General features: G+C 38.9%; 1 protein-coding gene across 2 annotated transcripts in view; it reads left to right on the top strand.

Annotated features, from left to right (window-relative positions):
• The first annotated feature begins 624 nt into the window (after positions 1 to 624).
• Positions 625 to 24,002, top strand: part of TSC22D1 (TSC22 domain family member 1) — a 70,225-nt gene continuing 46,847 nt past the window's right edge. Inside the window, exon 1 of one of the 2 annotated variants that reach the window (XM_075199741.1) lies at positions 625 to 4,210. In XM_075199741.1, coding sequence (XP_075055842.1) covers positions 1,497 to 4,210 — 2,714 coding nt within the window. In that variant the 5' untranslated portion in view covers positions 625 to 1,496. The remainder of the gene's footprint in view (positions 4,211 to 24,002) is intronic. The other variant, XM_075199740.1, reaches the window with a different exon arrangement.

Consider the following 24,002-nt stretch of genomic DNA (forward strand, 5'->3'; position numbering starts at 1 on the left):
TGTCCCTCAGTTGAAGCTTGTAATGTTTGGCTGTATGTTTAAGTGTTTCTAATTTTGCTCTAGTACATCAGTTTAACATTATGCAAATCGCTTTCCATTGTGAGAAATAATGAAGCACGGATATAATTGTTCTCTGTATGACTCAGGACCATTCTGTTGCAGGTGAGTAACATGCACCTCATAGCCTCCCAGCAAATATTTCTGTGTGAGCAGGTGCACATCAGCACGAAACTATTCAGATACTAAGAATTTGGGAGATATCTTATTTTATCACCATTGTCTTTTCGAGATACCTATCCATTGTGAATGACTTGTAGACAGACATTAGATCCACGTGGCCTTTGCCTTGCACAATGGACTGTTTCTGACCAAACGGTCCTCGACTTTCAACAAGCAGGACACGTCTGTCTGACTCCTGCACTGACGTCATTCATCGGAGAGACCGAACCCTCCCGAAATCCTCGCCCAAGTGTTCGGCAATTTCCGCTAACGTTCGGGCGAGCCCCCTACGTCATGATCGGCTCTTTCCCTCCCTCTGCAGGCCGGTTGTCTTTATACAGTTCTCATACCAGGCTACTGCGCATGTCCGGCAGCCATTTTGCCGTGTTCCCCTCCTACCACAGCCCTCTCTCCTCCCCTTAGTGAGCTGCTTCCCCGGCTCCCAGCCGCTGTCCTCCAATACAGTGTTAGATTAAGAAGGGGGAGGGAGGCACAGGCGCCGTGTAACAGGGAGCCGGAGCCGAGAGACACAGCGAGAGAAAAGAAAGGCAGAGTCACGGGGGAGAGATACAGAGAGAGGAGTCCATGACTAGCCGGCCTCCTCACTACAACGCTCGCTGATCGGAGAGCAGTTCTACAAGTCGTCCGCAGCTCCGGGCACAGAAGAAGACGGACACAGCGGTTATTTCTACGTCTATCGTTCCATCACTCCTCCCCCCGGTATAGAGGATGGGGCCGCCACCGGGCCCCGGGCAGGAGGAGTGTTGATGGCTGTCAGTGATGGCCGAGTCCACTGGCTGCATCGCTCAGCTCAACCCAGCCACCTCCTCGCACACCTCCGACACCACCTTCCGACAAGGAGCTCTTCCGACTCTGCCCGACAGCCCCATACCGACACCTGCCTGCTCGGATCCAGGGCAACTACCCCTGCTGCTCCCCTGGAGGATTGATCCTGAAGACTGTCATTAAAGGGATTGTAGTGATCGTGGTAATTTATAGAGGAGAGGGAGGTGGCGTGCCAGGACTTGGAAGTGACACTGCGTCTCTCACATCCGTGTATTCTACACATATCTCATTTGTGGGGCACTACTGAGTACTGCGCACTGGAGAGGTGACGTCCGTCTGCCCAGATAGATATACTACATATATATTTGTCAGGGCTGCAGCTGTTTGATCTCAGCGGGAGACTTCTTATCCCCCTCAGTGAGGGGAAACACATCTTGCACGTTTGGAGGAGTGAAGGTGGGTGGGCTGAGGGCTAGAGGAGGAGAGTTAAAATGCACCAGCCCGATCCATCTGCAGATTTAGCTGCCAGGAAGATGGCGCACCCGGCAGATATCCCCAGAAGGGGCAGTGGTACCAGTGGCAACCCCTCTTCTTTAAATTTAACAAGTGGACCTGTAGTAGGTGGGCATATCTTGTCCTCTGATGATTATCAATCTCCTATATTGGTGCAGCCTCCACCACCTGCATCCTCTTCCTCACCTGGACCTCCACAGCATCCTCAGACCCTGAATTTAATGCCACAGACCCATGTACAGTCAGGGGCCCAGATGAAGAAGAAAAGTGGCTTTCAGATTACCAGTGTAACACCTGCTCAAATTTCTGCAAGTATGAGCTCAAACAACAGTATAGCTGAAGATACTGAAAGCTATGATGACTTGGATGAATCTCACACTGAAGATCTGTCATCATCTGAAATATTGGATGTGTCATTATCTAAAGCTACAGATCTTGGGGGTCCAGAAAGAAGCTCCTCAGAAGAGACCTTGAATAACTTTCAAGAAGCAGACACACCTGGTGCTGTGTCTCCAAATCAACCACATCTTCATCAACATTTACCATCTAATGTTCAGCAAAATATCATGATAAATGGGAATGTACATCGCACTCACCATCTTCATCATGGACTTCCTCAACCTACCCATCATGGCTTATCCAGTGCCTTTATTTCTGGGACTTCTCAAAATGCAGCGTCTGTGAAGTTTGCTACTCAAGGAAGTATGGACAGTGTAATTACAGGAACTGGCTCCTCTGCACCTTCTGTTGCTGTTCCAAATGTGGGGACTATACCACCTATGGTGCGTAAAGCAAGTGGCCCTGTAAGCACAGGTATCAATCCTGCCACAGGTAGTAGTACAGCACTCAATGTTAATATTCAAAATGTAAGCAGTGCATTGCCTAGTAATGTAAATGTTAACTCCAGCAATGTCCCAGGTTCTAGTAATATTAGTGCTGTGTCTGGAAACCATAACACAAATTTAAGTTTGTCTGGTAATGGCAGCAATGCCTCATCTAGTATAGTTAACAATGTTACTAGTGCAGTTGTGGGATCAACAATTGTACCAGCTGCAGGACAGCAGCAGGCAGCACCTTCAGCTGCAACATCTAGGTTTAGAGTTGTAAAATTAGACTCCAGTTCAGAACCTTTTAAAAAGGGCAGATGGACTTGTATGGAGTTCTATGACAAAGAAAATGCAGCAGCTGTTTCAGAGGGAGCCGCAGTCAACAAAGCTGTAGAGAGTGTTAAACAAAACCCACTTGAAGTGATGTCTGAGCGAGAGAGCACTAGTGGGAGCTCAGTCAGTAGCAATATCAGCACTCTGAGTCACTATACAGAAAGTGTTGGAAGTGGTGAAATGGGGGCACCTGCAATGCAAGGATTTCAAGCACTAGGCCCTCAGCAGATTGACTTCAGCAGCCCTCTGACCCAGAATATTCCAGCTTCGAGTATACCACAGAGTGTTTCACAACCCCAGCTTGCACAGTTACAGATACATTCACAGGATGCCACTTACTCTCCACAGAAACAAGTAGGGCAGGCAGCCCCAGCTACTATGAATGCTACAGTTGGCGTTCAGCCAGCTGCTGTTAATATTCTTGGTGTACTACCTTCTTTAGGGCATCAACAGCCAACAGTTTCTACTATGATCCCACAGCAATTGCCATATCCTCAACCGGCACAACCCTTACAAAATCTGCCAACTGTTCAACAACAATTACAATATACAAATCCTCAGACTGCTCCTACTCAGATGACCACTGGACATGTAATTCCATCAAATCAAAGTTCTGTTCCAGGGAATTTACCAGAATACCTACAGCATCCACAATTGCTTCATACAGCAGTTGCATCTGCACAGTCAAATTCATCAGGAGTTGGTAGTACTTCAACAGTACCTGTTGTCCAAGCACAAGTTTTGCAGGCACAAATTCAGTCTGCATCAGCACAAGCTTCACCACCCTGTGTAGCTCCAACTCAACCTGTGGTACATACACAGACAGCCATACCTGCAACAGGTGGTCAAGTTGTTGGCGTTGGTCAGCAAGGAAACCTGTCAACTCCAGTGCACCAGGCATCTACCAGTCAGACTACACCATCTGTTATGCAGCAAAGTGTTTCAGCTACTTCTCAACAGGTATTGACACCCTCTCAAGGCATGCAGGTGGGTGCTACTGGCCACCCACAACAAGTAATGATTGCACCTCAGAATACTTTGCTCCCTTCAAAACATCCAACGCAACTAATTGAGTCTGCTGTACAGGGAATGACCACCCAACAAGTACCTGCAGTCAGTCCACTACCAGCAGCAACTAATGTTCAACAGGGTACATCTATCCCTACTGGAATATCTGCTGCAGCTACTGCTTTAGGTCCACCACCAACTGTTACTCAACTTCCAACGGCACAAAATGGGAATTTAGTCCAAAGTGGAAACCAAACCCCCGTAATTGCAACTTTGCCAGTTGCACAAAACATGTCTCTTCAGATGTCTGCTAGTGCTGGTCAATTCTTAGCACCATCTCTCATTCAGTCAGTTGCAAGCCGGATTGAAGATGCTCGGCGTTTGATGGAGCACTCAGTGGTTGGCTTATCCCGTGTTGGTGAAGGAGCTTTGGATAGTAGTGGTAGCTTTCAAAGTGCTGGATCTTTCCTTCCTTTAAAGTCTTTGCCTCTGACAACACCCCTGGTTGATGGTGAAGATGAAAGGTAAGGACCTGTGCTCTTATTGTCATTAATACTAATGGAAATATTAACTGAAATACTGCATTTAAGTGAAGCTCCTGGCTTCGCTTTATATTTTAGCCTTTCTGTATCTTAAACATGTACATTTAATTGCTGCCTGCAACATGTTGTCCTTGACATATAACTGCATCCTGTATTGTTCACTAGGTGGAATCAGCATGTCATGATTTTTCCTTTGTGTAGTATGTATTTTCCTGCACTCCCACCCATCCTCAATACAAAAATACGTTCCCATCTCAGTCGTTTAAATGCTTTTATTCATTTGAGCACTAGCTAGAGTTTTTTAGTAAACACCGTTTTGGCAATAACATGTTCAGAGTTTTTTGTTAAAAACATTGAGGCCTTTTGCCTGTGTATTTTCTTTTGTTTGTTTTTTAATACTTTTTAGCTTCCATAATATATATAATCGGAGCATTTCATTATTTTATTAGCTTGCACTAATGATTTGTCATCATGTTCTCATGTCTCCTCATCATAAACCAAATTAGAGCATATTTCCAAATTCTGCCATATTTACATTAGTGCCAAGTTGCAGAGGTGAAAGGTTCAGTTTATACTTTAAACTATGCAAAATATTTTGAATTATAGAAGTTGAAACATATTTTACACATTTGTATAAAATTAATCCCTACAAAATTATTTAATAGCAAAAAAGCTGTATAACCCAAAAATAAGTAGTCGTAAACATCTTGTGTATGCCATTTACATGTATCTAACCTCTGCCAATGGTAGTAATCTTGGTAATGAGCAGTGTAATTTGTAACTCCTGACTTTCCAACACTACCTTTTTTAATACACATGGGAGCAAATTACTGCACTCTTTTTCTCCCTGATTTATTAGTTTTTGATTCATTTATCTTACCATGATTGCACAGTTGCTCCACAATGATTGTTCTAAATATCAATACATCCATTGTAATATGTATTGTATCATCTGCCGGCATAAAGAGGAAAGAAAGGGCAAGGCTTGTTTCTTCAATGACAGGGTCTATTCAAGAGTTATCTATCCATGTGTGTGGCTAAATTGCTCACAGGTTGTCATTTGGTCTGCAACTAGTGTGGCCTGTTTAATGTGGCATTTATTTCCTTTTTTATTTAATGATATCCCGTCAGTTATCACCCATTTAAGGTCTTATTGTGTAATCCAGGCTAACCTTCAGTGCTTAAATTGGGGTCTTTACCATCTGTTCTTATGAGGTTTTCTGACTGGACTATCATCCAACCCTCTGGAGTCAGGGAAGCTGGGAATTTATTCACTTGAAATACAGATTGCTCCCAAAAGTTATGCACTAACAGAAAATCTTTAGGCATGTTGGTTACTAGAGTTTATGTAACTCATGTCACTCATGCTGACTTTATACACTGATTTGCTTTGCCCAAAGTCACTAGGAAAATGTCACTCACTCTTACAAAGGTACTTGAGTGAACAAAAGATTGTGTAATGTTTACAGATCAGTTAAAAAAAAAAAACAATGTCCCTCTTACAACTGACTGTTGGCATCAGAGAAAGCTAAATATCAGTCTCCTCCTGATATGTAATGTTTGGTCTGTAGTCTCTTTAAATAAATTGTTTCTTGGCAACTGAGATTATCTCTAACTGGAATAGTCTGGTAAAAGCTTCTGCTGCTTTATGTGTAACACTGCTATTGTTTTGTCTGAAAATAATTACAACTTAAGCTACATCTCAATGAATTAATTTTCAGATTTTGTTGGGAAGTTTTTTTTATTTATTTTATATCTACGTTTAAAAAATGAAAAGAAACATCTGCTTGCTATGTGTAACGCCAACTTTCCTTTGCACCAGTTCCCCCCTACTGAGTGGCACCTACTGGTTTGTTTTACTTTGCAATTTTTCTTGTCCCTTTTGTCATTTGGTACCTATGGTTTGAAGGTTAGGAGGATATTTAATAGTGTAAATGCTGCTGTAGAATTTTCTAACCTAGTGGAAAAGCCCCACTGCTGTCATTCATTCTAAGAGGCCTTTACCTACCTTTTAAGTAAGTGAATAGAAAAGGAAGCAGTGGTTTAAAATATCAGATACATGCAAACTCAAGGCACAAACTGATGACAATATGCTAAGACAACATTCATTTTCATTCCTCTGCTGTTATCCATTTTTTTATTTACATTTTTTGCTGCACGAATGTTCAGTTACTTAAAATAGACATGTGGTCTGGATGGCTGCTTGCAAGGACAGTGGACATGTGTTCGGCAAGCTTCGACTACAGTGGATGGTCAGTCTGGCTTGTTATAGATCCATCAGGGATTATGCTGTTGTATCTCTGGCAGTTATTTGTAACATCGTGTTAACACTTTATATTACTTTTCCCATATTGTGTAACATTACACACATGATGATAATGCTGCGAAATCAGTGGCACTATATAAATAAATGATGATGATAATATCCATATAGACCTCCTCTTTATTTTTCTTCTTTGCCCTTGGACTTGACAGCGGGTCTACTGAGTAGATACGTTTGTATCCAATCACCATTTATTTATATAACGCCCCCAATTCCACAGCACTGTACAGAGAATATTTGTCCTACTGGAGCATAGTCTAAAGTCCCTAACACACACACACACACATGGACAAACTAGTGTTAATTTTAGTGTAAATTAAACTACCAGTATGTTTTTGAAGTGTGGGAGGAAACCCACGCAAACATGGGGAGAACATACAAACTCCACACAGATAAGACCATGGTCGAGAATCGAGTTAATGACACTTGTGCTGTAAGGCAGAAGTGCTGACCACTAAGCCACCAAACACATGAGTCTACATTTGTGGAAAGGCCACATACACCTAGGCCTGGGGGGCAGGGAAGCAATTTTGTATGTAGTTTACTTTTTATTTTATAAAGAAGTAGTGGTAACCACTAAGCCACTGTAAATGCACAGACCTAGATTTATTTGTTGTATCCAAGGGCAGTGAAAATAAACAAATCAATTGGACCATCAATTTATCTGAAGGTGAACTTCCCCTATAAAACTGCTTCATTGTATCCATTTATTTAGCAGATTTGTGCCAGAAATGCAACGGATAGAAGTATGTTGGTCTACAACTACTTGGCGAATGTTGCTTGTGTTTTTTACAGATTTAAGTTAAAAACCTTAAGAAAATATAAATGTATTTTAGTGGGGGTAATAATGGTGTTCGTATGGATGTTGAGCACAAAGTGCCATAACTTCCTTGCACTTGTATTTCAGGAGGAATTTTTAATGTAACACAAAAGCTGCAATAGTTACTCTTCCTTATAACTGTGATCTAGAAATAATCCAGTGAATTTCCATTGCCGCTTTGTATAAGGGGAATGTTGATGATGCTGTTGCCAAATGAGTGAGAACAAAGGCCTTTTGTTAACACCTTTAGTGCCGGAAGGCTTTGCAGCATGTTGCATTCTGTACCAGAGATGTAGGGGGTCAATTTGAGAAATGGTATTCCTCACATGTCCATTTATGTTTGTTGCATTCTGTTACCGGAATAAAATAGACTTTACAACAATCTGTTGATTAAACGCAAAAGTAAATAAATGATTTATGGTTTTATAAAGTAGAATAAGCAATTGTCTTAACCACACCACAATAAACCACTTTGTTGCATTCATTATTTTTGCTCTTTTTGATATGCTGGGTGTGTTGTCCATTTTTATGGATGAGTCAATGCGATGTGTTTAAAAAAAAATATATATATATATATATATATATATATATATATATATATATTATATATATAAAAATCGGTAGCAGTTTTCCACAAACCATCTGTTTTAGGGTTAGTGGTACAAGAATTTATTTTTGCTGAATTTAAAAGAAAGCCAGAAGTAAACTGTATGTATATTAATGTCTTTATTTAAAGCCATTGCACCCTCTTCAACTTGCCATTAACATTGTAAATTCTTAAATACACCTCCACTCCAAGTGTGCGACATTCAAAAGTTCTATAGTATGGTAGTCAGCCTGTAAGGGATTGATATCTAGTTATATATTATAATCACTATTCCTGTTTTCATGCTTATTTGTCCTGTCCTTTGATAAGCCATCTGTGCTATAATCTGTTTCCAATGGGAACTTCCATGGAACTGTGTTGTAAATATTGAAACTAAAGAAACTACTATGATGAAAATTTTGAAAGTCTGTAAATCTCTTGGTGAACTAATGCGATCATTGGACCTCCTCTACTGATGACACCCAAATATACCTCCCACTCGTCTGACCAATTCTCTTCCCTACCATCAATTTTCTCAGTTTCCCGCTGCCTTGATGTCACCATTGGCTCTCACCTCTTCTTTATTTCATGCACCCAGGGTCTCTGCTCTACCTGTCGCCTTCGTGTTCAAAATATCTCTAGCATACTTCCTTTTCTTACCCAAGATGCAAGCACAACTATTCTCCATATAGGTTTATTTTTTTTAAATAGTATGCAAACGTCACATTTCTGTTTACAATTTTGTTTTTGTTTTGTTTTCATGAACACTGCATTACATAAGTGATATATATATATGACGTCCATGGGGGATTCTGATGATTGTAAGGCAGAAATGGAAATACTGATAAGGGTTTTAAGTTTTACATAGAAACTCACCCTTTAGTGTGCAAATCTTTTTCTGAGTAATGTGGAGTGTTTTGCTGGAGATAAGAGATGACTATGGTAGACCCTGCATGTAAACTTCTTTGAAGCAGGATTGGGAGGGGACAAAACCACCTTAAGTCATATCGGGGAGGATGAAACATAGTGGAATTCAGAAACCAGTTGAGGAAATCTAGGACTTTAGAATCTTTTAAGCAGCCAAGGAACCTGTGTGTTCATTGGTCATCCCTAGAAACGACTACAAAAACTTAGGCACAAGTACTATTTTGTTTTTTTTTGTTTTTTTTGTTTTTTTAGGTACATTTGCTAACTTGCCTAGCCCTGGGATGTCCCAATTTTTACCTCTGATCTGTCTGTAAGTTTGCCAAAGATTGAGTTGCAGCCTTTTCAATTTAGAAACTTTTTTTTTATTTGTGCTCAAATATGATATGAATTGAAAAATTCTTTGGGTAACAGTTATTCTTTATATTTAATTGGAGCTAAAAGTACAGAAACGATGGCCATACTAGCTTTTACATAATTTTAGCACTGCCACCTACATTTTTGTTGTACATAATTATGGGCTGAAATATATCTGTTCTTTGTTTCTTTAAATACATTTAACAGCTCTAAAAAAAATATTGATAATAGTGAAAAGTCAAACAACCCAAAGGCCACAAATAGAGCAATTCGTTTTCAAGGTCAGTTTGGCATTTGCTAAAGTGCTGCGTGTAGTGAGAACTTTTTCCTCTATAGAAATGTGTGTATGTATGTATGTGTGTGTGTGTGTGTGTGTGTATATATATATATATATATATATATATATATTTATTTATTTTAGAGAAAAGTGGTGTTATCCTTTAACTACTTTTTTCTTAAACTATTTATTATTTTGCCCTTCAACTTTTACTATACATTCAATGACCTTTTTGTAATAAGCACTTCATGTAAGAAAGTGAATCCCTGTTTTACCAGTGTCAACATTTTATATAGCGCTGCTTCCTGTACCTTAAAATAAGACCTACAATGATTTCCTTCAACTTAATGTTTCATCTAAAGATCATTGTGTAAGCTAATAAATTGTCATGAAGGAAGGCAAGTCATTTACAGCAGTTAGTCTATGTATAGGAAGATAATTTGCTGTAGTCACAAATCTCACATACTAGATGTCAATTATATACGGGGCAGGCTGCGGCTATAACATAAACGTCCGGTATCCTCTTATTGTATACCACGGGTAAGTGTGCTGTTGGAAGACCCTGCTCTTTTCTTGAGTTAACTCTGTCTGGGATAATTATTGGGCATGTTTTTAAATGCAGCCATAATATGACAATAGATGGGCCCTATTGGCCTGTGTGTGCAGGCATCTTATGACTTCAATAACTGTCCCCAGTGATGCCAGAATTGATCTGGCTGTTTGACCTGAGCTCCAAACGGCTGGATCGTGACCAATTTAGCCACTAACTTGTGTCACCAGACTGAACACTATAAGAACTGGGTCACAGGATTGGGTGGGGCCCTGCTTGGTTGTTTAATATGAATTATCCTTTGTGCCACGCTATAAATCAGTGTAAACATTTTTTTATTGTAATTTTTAATTTGACAAATGTTATTGTCAGAGACCACCATGTTGTTTACCTTATGAGAAGTCGTATGTGTCCTCTGTAACCACTGCAAACCTTCATATAAAACAATGATGGGCACCAGGTGACCCTACAAGTGTAAAACTGTGGTCCCCAGCTCCTTCCTGCTTTGCCAGATTTGTCTGTTGTAGCTTGTAACATTTGTTTAATTGATTTATTTCTGAGATTAGGGGTAATATGTTGCCCTTTTGATGGTTAAAGGTCCTTACGTGTGGGCTCTGAAATGTATCAAGTTGCCTATCACTGCTTTATAACTGTGATCATTAGATGACACTATGTTGAAGGAAATTATTGCAGTTCTTATATCGAGGTTCAGAGAGATGTCTGGTTATTCAGCATAATATGTAATATTGGCTAGCCAAGCCTGGTCAAATGCCAGTTCAAAACGAATTACTATTTGCAGTCAGGGGCTGTGTTTTGACTGTTGAAGCCTAAGGGGATATTCAAAGTGTTTGTTTTAATCTTATGTAAGTTATAATTTAGAAGATTCTGGACATAATATATTAGAAAGATTAAGAGCTAAAGACTATACGTGATAGAACTGATGTGTTTTTACATCTTTCTAGAACCTGGTCTGTTCTATAATTTTTAGATCAGTGATTCTGAAATTTTGCAATGGCCCTCACATACACATTACAGGCAAGAATCAGACTTTACCTAAACCAAATACAACTGAATTCAATGACTGGTATGTACATATAAGTGTTAATGTAGATACTCTAGTGGTTAGAGAATAGGGAACAGAAAGTTGTGATAAATGGAACATTTTCTAATTGGTCAAAGGTCTTAAGTGGAGTACCTCAAGGTTCCGTGCTGGGACCACTCCTTTTTAATATATTTATTAATGACCTTGGTGATGGTTTAGAGAGTAAAGTTTCTATTTTTGCAGATGACACTAAACTCTGTAAAGTAATAAAATCAGAGCAAGATGTAGCTTCTTTACAGAGGGTCTTAAATAAACTGGAGGATTGGGCGGCCAAATGGAATATGAGGTTTAACACAGATAAATGTAAGGTTATGCATTCAGGGATCAAAAACAAGAACGCAATCTATAAATTAAATGGAATTAATTTAGGAGAATCTATAATGGAAAAGGATTTGGGAGTGCTCGTAGACAGTAGACTTGGCAATAGTGCTCAATGTCAAGCAGCAGCTGCAAGGGCAAACAAAGTATTGACATGCATAAAAAGGGGCATAGATGCAAGGGAAGACAGTGTAATTTTGCCACTGTATAAATCGTTGGTAAGACCTCATCTTGAATATGCAGTACAGTTCTGGGCACCACTCTATAAAAAAAGATCATTTGGAACTAGAAAGGGTTCAGAGAAGGGCGACAAAATGAATAAAGGGTATGGAGTCATTAAGTTATGAGGAAAGGTTAGCCAGTTTAGGCATGTTTATTTTAGAAAAGAGGCGTCTAAGGGGAGATATGATTACTATGTACAAATACATTAGGGGTCAATACAGAGAGCTTTCATGGGAACTTTTTACCCCAAGGACCATACACAGGACTCGTGGTCATCCCCTAAGGTTAGAGGAGAGGAAATTTCACAACCAGCAAAGGAAGGGGTTCTTTACAGTAAGGGCAGTCAAGATATGGAATTCATTGCCAGGGAAGGTTGTGATGGCAGATTCAATAGATATGTTTAAGAAAGGGTTAGACAAATTTTTAGCGGAAAGGTGTATCCAGGGATACGACCGTTAATTTAAAATGAAGGATAGTAGTGGATATAGGGTAAAAATAGGACTGCAATATTGAGTCTGGGGGGATTTTCACAATTGAAACAAATTGGCGGTTGCCTACTCTGGATTGATTTCAAATATAAGTGCAGGATCGCAGGAGATCCAAAATAGGTTGAACTTGATGGGCTGGTGTCTTTTTTTTCAACCTCATCAACTATGTTACTATGTTACTATAAAACATAATATATCCTAATGAGTTTATTTTATGTTTATCTTTAATGCCTTTTCCCATTCAGCTATGTTTCTCCCAATTCAATCCCTTTTACTCTATATGCATAGCTGAGACAATGCGGTTCTTGTTAAATATCATTTCATCATCTCCAGTATATGCATAGTGATTTCCTAATGATGACAAATGATCAATATTAAGGTAGTCTTCTCAGTCTGTAACACTTTATTACTTATTTCTATTGCTAGTGTCCAGAACATTAAAGGGTTTTTCCAATGTGATTAATACTTTATTAAATCTCCTTCCAATAATCGTGCTTTTTGTGGAGGGGGTATCTTCCCTGGAATGCCTACCATTTGCTATAATTGGTGGGGTTCCAGCACTTACATATAGCCAAGAGCTGTGTCACCTTTAGCGCTACTTGAGTAGTAATGGAGGAGATCCGACATAGCAGTTTTAAGGCTTCTATTACAGCAGATCTCTTGTCTACTCTGCAACAGGTAGAAGTTACTGGAAGAGGTCCCAGCTTTGTAAGAGTGTAGAAATCCAGCTAACTATAGAAAATTGTGGGGACCCAGTGGCAGAACCCCCACCAAAGTTCTGTTCTTGGCAATGGAGTGGTTTTAGTAAATGTAAAGTGAATATCTCTACATCCATAAGGATGTGGTTTTTTTTTTTTGTTTATACATATTCTAGGATACAAATGGTGAAAACATTCTGAGCAGATATTCCCAAAACTGAGAGGTAAAAAACATTTTAACGTTTCTCATATGTATAGCCGACATTTTGTGAGCAGTTTAGAGAACATAAACATGGCTTTTGAAGTCTTGTATTCATGGGTGTTTTAAATCAGTGCTAGTTAAACACATTAGACATAACCTTGAGTTACCTTGTAACGTGCTAAAGAACGTGTCTTAAAGCTTTCCTGCGGCTGTTGGTGAGGTGAAATGTATCCTGACCAGTGTTGGCTTTTCCTTTGGCAAGAACTAAATGAATGCACCAATAGGCTTTCATTGTAATTTTTTTTTGTAAGACTTTATTTAGTGTCGCCACATAAAATACAAACATGGTCAAAAGGTAATGAACAAATGATACCTAACAATATAGGCAAAAAGAGTAGACCAAACATGATTGGAGTGATTATACAGTATGGACATATATACTGGGTACAGTAGCACGAAATTGGAAAGAGACCTTGGAGAAGAGTATAGGGGTGTGACAATGAATAAAATAGATAGAGAAGAGGTAGGAAGAAGAGGAGGGGCTAAGACTGAATCTGGAACTCCCGGGGCCGACTGACAGTTTGCAGTGTGTAGCCTACTAAATATCAATCGTGGTAAGAGGGCTGGATGGTCAAGTGGTTGGACAGGATCAGAACGTCCATTGTATTTTTAAAGCTCATTTAACGATTTGGAATGCTACAGGCCCCATATACACAAAGCAAACGCATATGCATGTACTGATCCATTCTGCTTACTTTAGTTTTCAGACTATCCGCATCCAACTCTGCAATTCACCACCATATTTGATCCCCTTTTCTTAAGATCAAACTTCTGTCCCATCTTTTATAAACATGGCACATTTCTAAGATATGTGTGATTGTTTCTAACCCCCCCCTCCCCCCCCCAAAAAAAGCTTTAGTGTTATATTTTATCTAATTTTTGTTAATAATGTCTCTATTTAACAGATAGAAGACTTGGTGCTCTAGAAAGTGCACATTTCCACTGACTGTAGATATTATATCATTTATAACAATAAATACCCGGCCTTGCTTTCATTTATTCATTCATTCATTCATTCATACATTCATTTTGACTGTATTTTCAGGAAGTCGTACTTTTGTGTCAAAAATGTAATTGTCAGCATAGCCATGGCTTGAAATAGCTTTGTAGACATCGCTGAACTGACATAGGAGATTCACTGTCAACATGCCAAGAAAGGGTTGTATATAGGTACACAGTAGAGGGGTTTAGGACCTCATACATTTTCTGTATTTGAAATCATACAATTTAATGAATTTTGAGCACCGCATTGTCTGGCTACACAATGATGGGAATTCAATTCCCCTGAAGTAGTGCCGCGATAACTCTATTACCCTTATTACGGTAAAGGTAACCCGGCTTTCTGCTCACAGCTCAGGGAGCTGCGAGCAAAAATCTGGCGTTGAAACTACCGTAATCACGGTATTTAAGCACACTATTGCTGTAATAGTGCACAGGCTGCGTTACTTTTTACAGTAACGCTGCCAATTGATTTGCCCCCAATAAGTGTAGAAAGTTTGCTTATAGTATTAGAAACTCCACTTTCTTTTTTTTTTGTTCAGTTGTCTTGTAATAAAGTTAATTTCAACCAGGCGTGCTCTGCCTCTACCAATATCTTACAGTACAAGCGTGCATACTGGTTCATGCATCTGTGCAGTGATCTCTAGATGAACCACAATGTAGTAGGAAATATTTACAAGATGCTATTGCATGTATGCAGAAAGACGGCTTCACCGACATTCCAGCTAATGGCTTGAACTTGCCTCAAGCAATAAAACAATGCGCAGAGCTGATATGTTGTAAAAAGCTGTAATGTATCAGGCAGAAGTACATTTACAATCTTCCTAAGTAGTGAATTCTTAACAGCAGATTTAGTGTTAGAGATATATGCCATTATGAAAATGTTACATTCCATCTAGTTAAACTGATAAGATATTTGTTTAAGCTGATATACAGTATGTAGTAACTGATGTTACTGGGTGCAATTTTCAGTATTTAGTTTTATGCTGTATGTGACAGCTGCACAGTGCCACTTCTCTTCTGTGTGCTGGGTGCAATTCTCTATGCTTTACTGACAGTTGCATAGTACTCCTTCTCTTGTTCTGTTTGGGGGTTGTAATTAACATTTTGTGGCTTTATCTCTGCAACTCTTCTTAATGCTGGATGTACAGGATGCCTGTGTTTTACTTTATAATTTCTTTTGCAAGTTTAGTGCTTTAAAAATCTGTTTTTCCAGATTTTATTGGTGACTTTGGTTTACACTAGAATCACACAAAACATTTCCGGACGACCACTGTTATAAATTAGAACAATACTCCCCTGCTTGAATGGTGAGATTTGAACGTCATATGTCATATTTATTATTAACAAAAATTTATCAGGCGCTATGAATCATAAGTAATAGTATATGATGATGGACCGCAGCTCCCTATGATGGATATCTGAATCTATCAATAGCGCCTCTCTATTAATTACTACATATTTAATATTAAATGTAATTACCAAACATTATATACTTCTCTTTTGGATAGAAATACTCATTAAAAATGTGAAGAGGAGTATTTTTACTGTGCTGGGAAAAAAAATGTATCGTGTCCACTGCTGGCAAGAAGCATACTCACTGTGCTGTTGCATTATGTGATATCAGACTCTAGGGAGGAAGATTCGGCGATGCATCGCGCTGACGTTATGGCAGAAATCTCTGCTCATTTTTTTTTCTTGCACCCCATAGAGGAGCGCAAAAAACGAACGGAAATTCCTCCTATAATGGGTGTGTATAAGTGCGATGTTCAGCAGCATCTTGCGCCACATTGAATCTTCCCCTACAGGCCTGGCCATCCTGTGACTCTAAAGATGTTGTGAAACTGCAAACACCAGCTTACCCGGCCAGCTATTACCTGGCTATTTACTGGGAAAGCTTACTGGTTTGTAGTCGCAACACCTGGCGTCATCACGTCCGACATTTGCGGCGCAGTGGAGCCTGAACTGGAATAAAAAGACATAAAAGGAGAAGAAAACAGAAGAAAGAAGGCCAAGTAAAAGGTAAGTAAAGTAACGCAGGGGCAGAACTGTGATGAAGGGGCAGTGTAACAAAAGGGAAACTGGTGAAGGGACCTAAATACTTATTACGTTATTTTGACCCATCTACTTAAAAAGCAAGACTACTTATTGATTATTTAGGCTTAGTGGTGCATTAAAATAATTATGGAGACCCTAAGGGTGCCTCGACCTGAGTTTGGGAACCACAGATCTTATCTATATAATAGGAGATACCTTAATGGAGGAAGTTAGATGATTGGAAGCACAATGTGTTTTTTAACTTGACGAGAATGAAACGTGCGCTAATATGTATATACTGCAATTTAGTGAGGCCTTATTGTTGAGGTTAGAATTTTTTTTTTTTTCCAAAACTCATGCCAAGTAAACTTAAGTCTAAGAGGTTACTTAATTATAGGTAGGATTTGAGAAACTGGTGTTGAACTAAGGTGCTCATTGAAACTACTAAGGGGCATATTCAATTCTTTATAAGTCCTGCGGCGTTAAAACTATTACAGTTAATACGGTAATTTGTAGCTGGATTTCAGCTCGCGGCTCAGTGAGCTGCGAGCTGAAATCCGGTATTCGTGCGCGGACCGCGGGATTTTCGGCGTTTCCGCCAACAATTGATACGCCCCTAAGTGTCATTTTTCAAGTGTAGATCAAATAATGACTTCTACCATCTTTTTGCTATAAGTCACATCACTTTTTTTTTTCTTTCTCTTGCACCAACTTTATAATTATAAATGTCTTCAATAGACTTTGAAAAAAAGCACATTTGCAAATGAAATCTGTTTGATTCAATAATTGTACATGTTGGCTTTGCAGCTGGCTTACATGTTGTTGTGCTTGTCTCTTTCTATAGACTTGAAAAGTGCTACCAAATGCAAGTCTAAATTAGCCAGAAAGTTCTTTTAACTAATTATGCAACACTGTTTTCCCACTGTTTATGTACACGCATATTGTCAACAACCTGTTTATCTTGCAGACTTGTTAATTTGAAATCATCACAGGATGGTGATTTGCTCTGTATTTGATTTTATTTCACAAAGGTTGATCCATTCAGTTCAAAATCCCATAAACCGTTTGTTCTCATGGTTTTCATTAGAACACTATACAGAACAGCTGATGCAGTTTTATACATGTTTGTTGTGCACTGGCTCATTCATGTACATTGAGAACTATGTATTTGGATGTCTTACTTGATGGTGCATTGACCATTACATTTAAGATATTATGCAATCAAAAACAAATATTCGTTTTGGGTGCAGGTAGGCAACATCCATTAAATAATCAAAAGCAAATTCTCCCCAATTTTAGCAGGTTCATCAATGTCTAGAACAGTCTGTACAGGAGAGGATCTAACACTCTGGGGGGGGATTCAATTGACCGCACTACTTTTTGCAGCAACGCGGCCTGCGCGCAATTACCGATACGGTAATAGTGTACATTATTACTGTTACAGTAATTTCAGCGCTGGTTTTTGTACGCAGCTCAGGGAGCAGCGAGCAGAAATCAGTTAAAATGATGTATTAACGGTAATGGTGTGCAGGCTACGTTACTTTCTACAGTATTGCGGTCAATTGAATTCCCCCCTTTGTTTGTAAAGGCACGCATCACACAGGAGAGGTGGGATAGGCTTTTGCTTGACCTGCTATATTGGTAGTTAAGATTTTATGTTGCTATTGATCTCCATTAACTACTCTAAACATTTTTCTTTTGTTTTAGGAGAAGTTAATATTTTTTAATACAGTTTTCCACCTCTCTAACACCTTCTCACCCCAATTTCTACATTCTCCTCCCCTGATAGGAGAGTACCTTCTTTTCACCAAACCCTAGCAACTGCCCTTGATCAAGTGGCTCCAGCAACTCTTCATACTCCACGCAGACTTCATTGCCAACCATGGCATATTAAAGTAAGACAAACTCTCTCGTAAAGCAGAACGTCGCTGGCATAAATCTTGTACCTCTGTTTTAGTCACATATACTGCTATCTACCACTTCTACTGAAATGCTCTGCAAAACGCACATACTTCCAATCTCTCATCTATGCTTCAGCTTCTAACCCCAAATGCCTTTTTATCACATTTAAATTTCTTCTAAACCCTCCTACTATCATCAGTGCCCAGGATCTTGCTTCTTATTTCCAGTACAAAATTGATAATATCAGACTTAAAATGGTATCGTCTCCCTCGACAAGCAATCTGCTCAATTCCTTTGTAGCACTGTCTGACACACTCTTCATTTGATCCCACATATGAAGAGGAAGTTTCTACTCTCTTCTTATATTCCTATTCTACCTCCTGTCCTCTTTATCCCATACCCTCACAAATTGGTAGGTCGCTGTCACCTGTGCTTATTTCACCTCTAACTAAAATCTGCAATCTTTCTCTCTACTGGTATTTTTCCATCACTATTCAAGCATGCAGTGATTACTCCTATTTTGAAAAAACAAAATCCTTAGGTCTTGAAGACACTGTCCTATCCTGGTTCTCATCCTACCTCTCTAATCACTCTTTCAGTGTTAATTTCTCTGGATCCACCTCTGCTTTGCTTCCTTTATCAGTTGGAGTACCACAATGCTCAGTCCTAGGTCCTCTGCTATTCTCTATCTACACCACTTCTCTAGGAAAACTAATGAGCTCCTTTTGGATTTCAGTATCGTCTCTTTGCAGATGATACACACATCTATCTATCCTCTCCTGATCTCTCACCATCTGTGTTGTCTGTCATTACTGACTGTCTTATTGCTATTCCATCTTGGTTTTCCTCTCGCCAACTCAAACTCAATCTTTCAAAAATTGAATTAATAATATTCCCACCCAAAAACAGATTCTTTCTGCCCGACATTTCTATTTCTGTTGATAGCTTGCAGGGTGGGATTTATGTTCATGTTAAGTGTATTCCTTGACTCACAATTATCATTTATTCCCCACATCAACTCCATATCTAAATCATGTTACATACATCTAAAGAACATTTCCAGAATACGTACATATCTCGCACAAGACACTGCAAAAACCTTAATTCATGCACTCATCATCTACCGCTTCGACTATTGCAATTCCCTCCTTACTGGTCTTCCCAAAATTAGATTCTGAGCCTCTGCTGAGCCACTCTGTCAGTATCTACAATAGTAGCCTGTTTTTCAACGAATCCAATATAAAATTCTTCTACTAACCTACAAGGCCAACAAAATTGCACCGACATACTCCTCACTTGTCTCAAAATATCTCTCAACTCGACACCTCCGTTCTGCACAAGATCTGCGTCTGTCTTCCACTCTCGTCACATCCTCCCATTCCTGGTTACTGGACTTTTTTCGGGTTGCACCCACTTTGTGAAATTCCTTCCCTCACACAGTAAGACTTTTCTCTAGTCTCCAAACCTTCAAGAGTTCTCTGAAAACCCACCTCTTCAGGCAAGCTTATAATAATCCTCAACCAGCATCTTAATCTCCCTAGGTTACCCTATTACCACCCTCTACACAGCTAACATAAGACAACAACCCTCTGACTAACATTGCTGTGTGACTGATCACACAGCCCACTGAATACTTTTACCTTTGCATTCTAGCTGGTCCAGTGTGCAATATGATGTAGCATGTGCAGTAAGTTGCTAACCTGCATCCATAAACCTGCAGCTGAATTATTCTTGGGAACAAACGTATATGAAGAGCACAGCATGTACAATTTAGAAATGACCTGCATATTGATTAGGCCAAAGCTATAAAGAATACCATGAAAAATAAGTGTTGGCGCACATAATAAAACTGAGTATAATATCAAAAACATCTAGGATGAATAAAAATATATTTCTAAAATTAAAATTGACCTTCATAACTGTGGGCTGCACTGTTTAAGTTGCGTATATCCAATAGCAATTCCCTTTTGCAACACCATTTTTGTATTGCAATAACCACCATGATACAAGAGCCTAACTTATGCAGTAAGCATTTCTCTGAACTCGTCTATTTGTTGTTTTTTTGGGTTTTTTTTCCTTCTAGATGTGGACACTACATTGCGTACTTTAAGGAGAGGGTTTTGATTAGCACTTGTATTATACTTGCACAATTTTCACTTTGGGCATGTGACATCTGTGTGAAAGGGTTAATCAAAGCCACCTGGTCTGTATATAAATGGTTAACATGTCCCAAAAAGGTATCTTGCAGTCGCTGTCAATCGTGGGCACCAGTAACATTTAGTTCTAGCTGACTCTCTTAAGGAAATCTTCCATGACTTATTCCACAATAGAATCACAGCTTAATTTAATCAGTTACTGTGTAAACCAATCAATTCCTTGCATAAATATAGCATTATTGAAACCAAGCCATCTGACTTGTTCATTCTTTAAGAAAACCCAGATCGATGATTATTAAATGAAGTTTAATATAATAAAAACTCACAATGCTTATTGGATAAAAATGGTGGTAACTAACTAGGATACAGAAATCTAAATGTAAATCTGTAATTTAAAATATGTCAAAAATAACAGACATGGGTATAACCTGTTTCATATGTATATGTGCAGGAAATCATGTTATGTAGATTCTTTGGGGAGATGAATAGTTCCTATAGGTTTAATATGTATATATGATATTGCTTTAAAATTTATATTGAGGTCTTAACAAATGTGTTTGGAGAAGTATTGCTTTGATTAGTTATGTTTCTTATACGGAATATACTTGGTGTGACCCCCAGTATGGTCCTTTCTAGCCAAAAAAATGTGAAGCTTTTAGAATCTGACTGAGCAATAAACATCTGTGCACTGCTTGTCTGTAATACCACACAGTTTGCTTACACAGTGATTTGCTGGAAACTGTTGTCTAAAGCAACTTTAGATTTTAGAATGGATCATGACTGCAATAATCCATTTTCCACATTATCCTGATTAGGCTACAATATTTTTTTTTGCAGTTTGGCCAGTGTGCTGGAGTCGGTGAGATTTACATTTTGGGCGCTTAAAAAATACTCATGAGACTACAGCCTATCAAACCACACGGAACACGCACCACTTCAATAAGATGGGTCTCTTGGATCTTAGAGAGTGTCTGTGATATCACTAGTTCCTTGCAAATTGGTAGGCTGACAACTAATTCTGTACACAAAATAGATGCTTCCACTGTGTCTTAAGCTTGGTAGACACTAAAGAAAAATTCTCAATGCAAAATCGTTAATAATTTTGCTAACGACAAAGTCCCGATCAGCATGCGGATTCATGCGCACACACACACTATACATGGTTTACCATCCGTTCTGTGATTGTCGTCTGCCATAACTGGTTCAAAAGATTGTGACTCTGTGCACACTGGATAGATATGCCATCCCAGCAGCAATATGCAAAATTAACTTAAATGACGGTCTGAACCCACAAATATACATCCAGAAACAGGAAACGCCATCATCACCATTAATTCCATGGTTCAGCTTTGTGTATAGTGTACGTTCGGAAAATATGGACTTGTCCATATGGTCGTTGATGGCCATAAAACAATTGGTACATGAATAAAAAAAATATATAATCTGCATGTATTTTCACACGCGTTAACTATTCATGTTGTATACACTTGCATACAGGAAAACATAGATGACATATAGAGCATGTAAAAAGTTTGTCATTGATTTGCTATGAAAAGAGCACTATTGCCATGTGCTTCACATTTATACACGGCACATAGGAGACGTAGGAAACAACATCATAAATGTAAATATGCATGCCCAGAGTGCCGTCGCTGTTGGAGGAACTGTCTTCAGAATTGTCAGATGGTCGTACACAAGGTAGAATTGGAACAGCATCATTTATAGAACTTTTTAGTCCGGTTATAATATGAAATCAAACGACACAATGTGCTTTGGGACGCTAAAACATGATCGTTTGAGCCTACACACTAATGCAATATCGGACCAAACGGTCGTTGATCGTATGATTGGCCCAATAATCTAGTGAAAAACCTGTAGTGTCTATCTAGCCTAAATGACAGGTCTACTTCAAGATCATGTGCATACAGCACAGACTGTTTGTCTAAGCTCTCTCCCAGGTAGAAGGAATATAGAAAATACCTAGTAAAAAAGACAGTATATAAAATAATTCAGAAGTGTTGGATTCTGTTTAAGTTTATCACACAACTTGGAAGATACAGTCCATGTTTTGTTGCTATTTTTTTCCATCCTGTTAATCATTTTTAAATTAAAAAAAATTTTGTTCAGTTGAGGTTAACAGTCTGAATAGAACAATTAAACAGTCAAATTGTATTTTCTCTATTTTTGTATCGACACCTGTAAATGAGCAAGGCCTGCTAATTTTTTCATATTTATCACTTGTTTTTATGTAATACAAATGGCATATTTTTACAAGGAGCAATGATTTGGGTATTTCCCTCCAACTACAATGCGCAACATGTACTTGTCATAAATGTTTTGTGTTTATGCCCACCCATTACACTGTTAGGGTAATATGTCCTCCATATGCTTTGAGCAACAGATTGCTTATTTCGTGTTTTAAAAGTAAATTGCGCTTAAAACATGTCCGTGTATGATTTTAAAAAACTATTGGTTTATGTTTAAAATGGTTTCTGCCTCTAGTCAAAATGCCTTGTTTATCTCTCTAAAATCTTTAGAAGTAGCACGTATTGGGGTATAATGCCTTACATCTAATCAAACAGTGGCTGCAGGGCAAAATAACTTCTTTAGATATGCAAACGTTATTACTGTTTAAAGGCAAAAAGTGCTAAGAAATACACGCCCATGGAAGTTATCCTAAAAGGTAAGACTTCATTGACTGCTGTCCAACTCCTAAGGACACATACACACTGTTTGTATCCCTGAAAAATATCCAACCGTTCTGCAAAAATCCCTTCTGCCCAAATCCCTTCTGCCCGTCCTTTAAATGGAAGTCCATAAATGTGGACCTTTTTATTATGTGAAAAATATACATTCTTATTTTAGCTGTGTGTTTGCATCTCCTCAGCAGGTTCAATTATCTATCTAAATTAAGGTGCCTTCCTGTTCCACAACTGTTTCAATTGCATTTTCTTTCTTTTAAGTTTAATTCTACCATTATTTCTTATACTAAACAGGTGTAAGAAAAAAAAAATATGTATAAGCCCATTACTGCTTTTGTATGTAGCTGAAAAAAATGTGTAAACCATTCTGTGAATACTAATTCTGACAGTCTGTTTTCAATACCTCATATGCTAAAAAAGGGACAAACTGACCAGAAATTATTTTTGGGTGAGAATGTCCAGTAAGCACCAAGACAATCTCCTAAAGTTGATTCAGCTGCGGGATCGGGCACCACCAGTGCAGAGCTTGCTCAGTAATGGCAGCAGGCAGGTATGACTGCATCTGCATGCACAGTGAGGCAAAAACTTTTGGAGGATGGCCAGGTGTCAAGAAGGCCAGCAAAGAAGCCACTTCTCTCCAGGAAAAACATTAGGGACAGACTGATATTCTGCAAAATGTACAGGGATAGGAGTGGGGTAAAGTCATTTTCTCTAATGAATCCCGTTTCAGATTGTTTGGGTCATCTTGAAAAACGCTTGTCCGGAGAAGGAAAAGTGAGCGCTACCATCAGTCCTGTGTCATGCCAACAGTAAAGCATCCTAAGATCATTCATGTGTGGGGTTGCTTCTCAGCCAAGGGAGTAGGCTCAGTCACAATTTTGCATAAAAACACAGCCATGAATAAAGAATGATACCAAAACATCCTCCAAGAGCAACTTCTCCCAACCATCCAAGAACAGTTTGGTGAGAAACAATTCCTTTTCCAGCATGATGGAGCACCCTGCCATAAGGCAAAAGTGATAACTAAGTGGCTCGGGCAAAATTTTGGGTC

Source organism: Mixophyes fleayi, chromosome 2 (assembly GCF_038048845.1).
Source record: "Mixophyes fleayi isolate aMixFle1 chromosome 2, aMixFle1.hap1, whole genome shotgun sequence".
Classification (NCBI taxonomy): Eukaryota; Metazoa; Chordata; class Amphibia; order Anura; family Limnodynastidae; genus Mixophyes; species Mixophyes fleayi.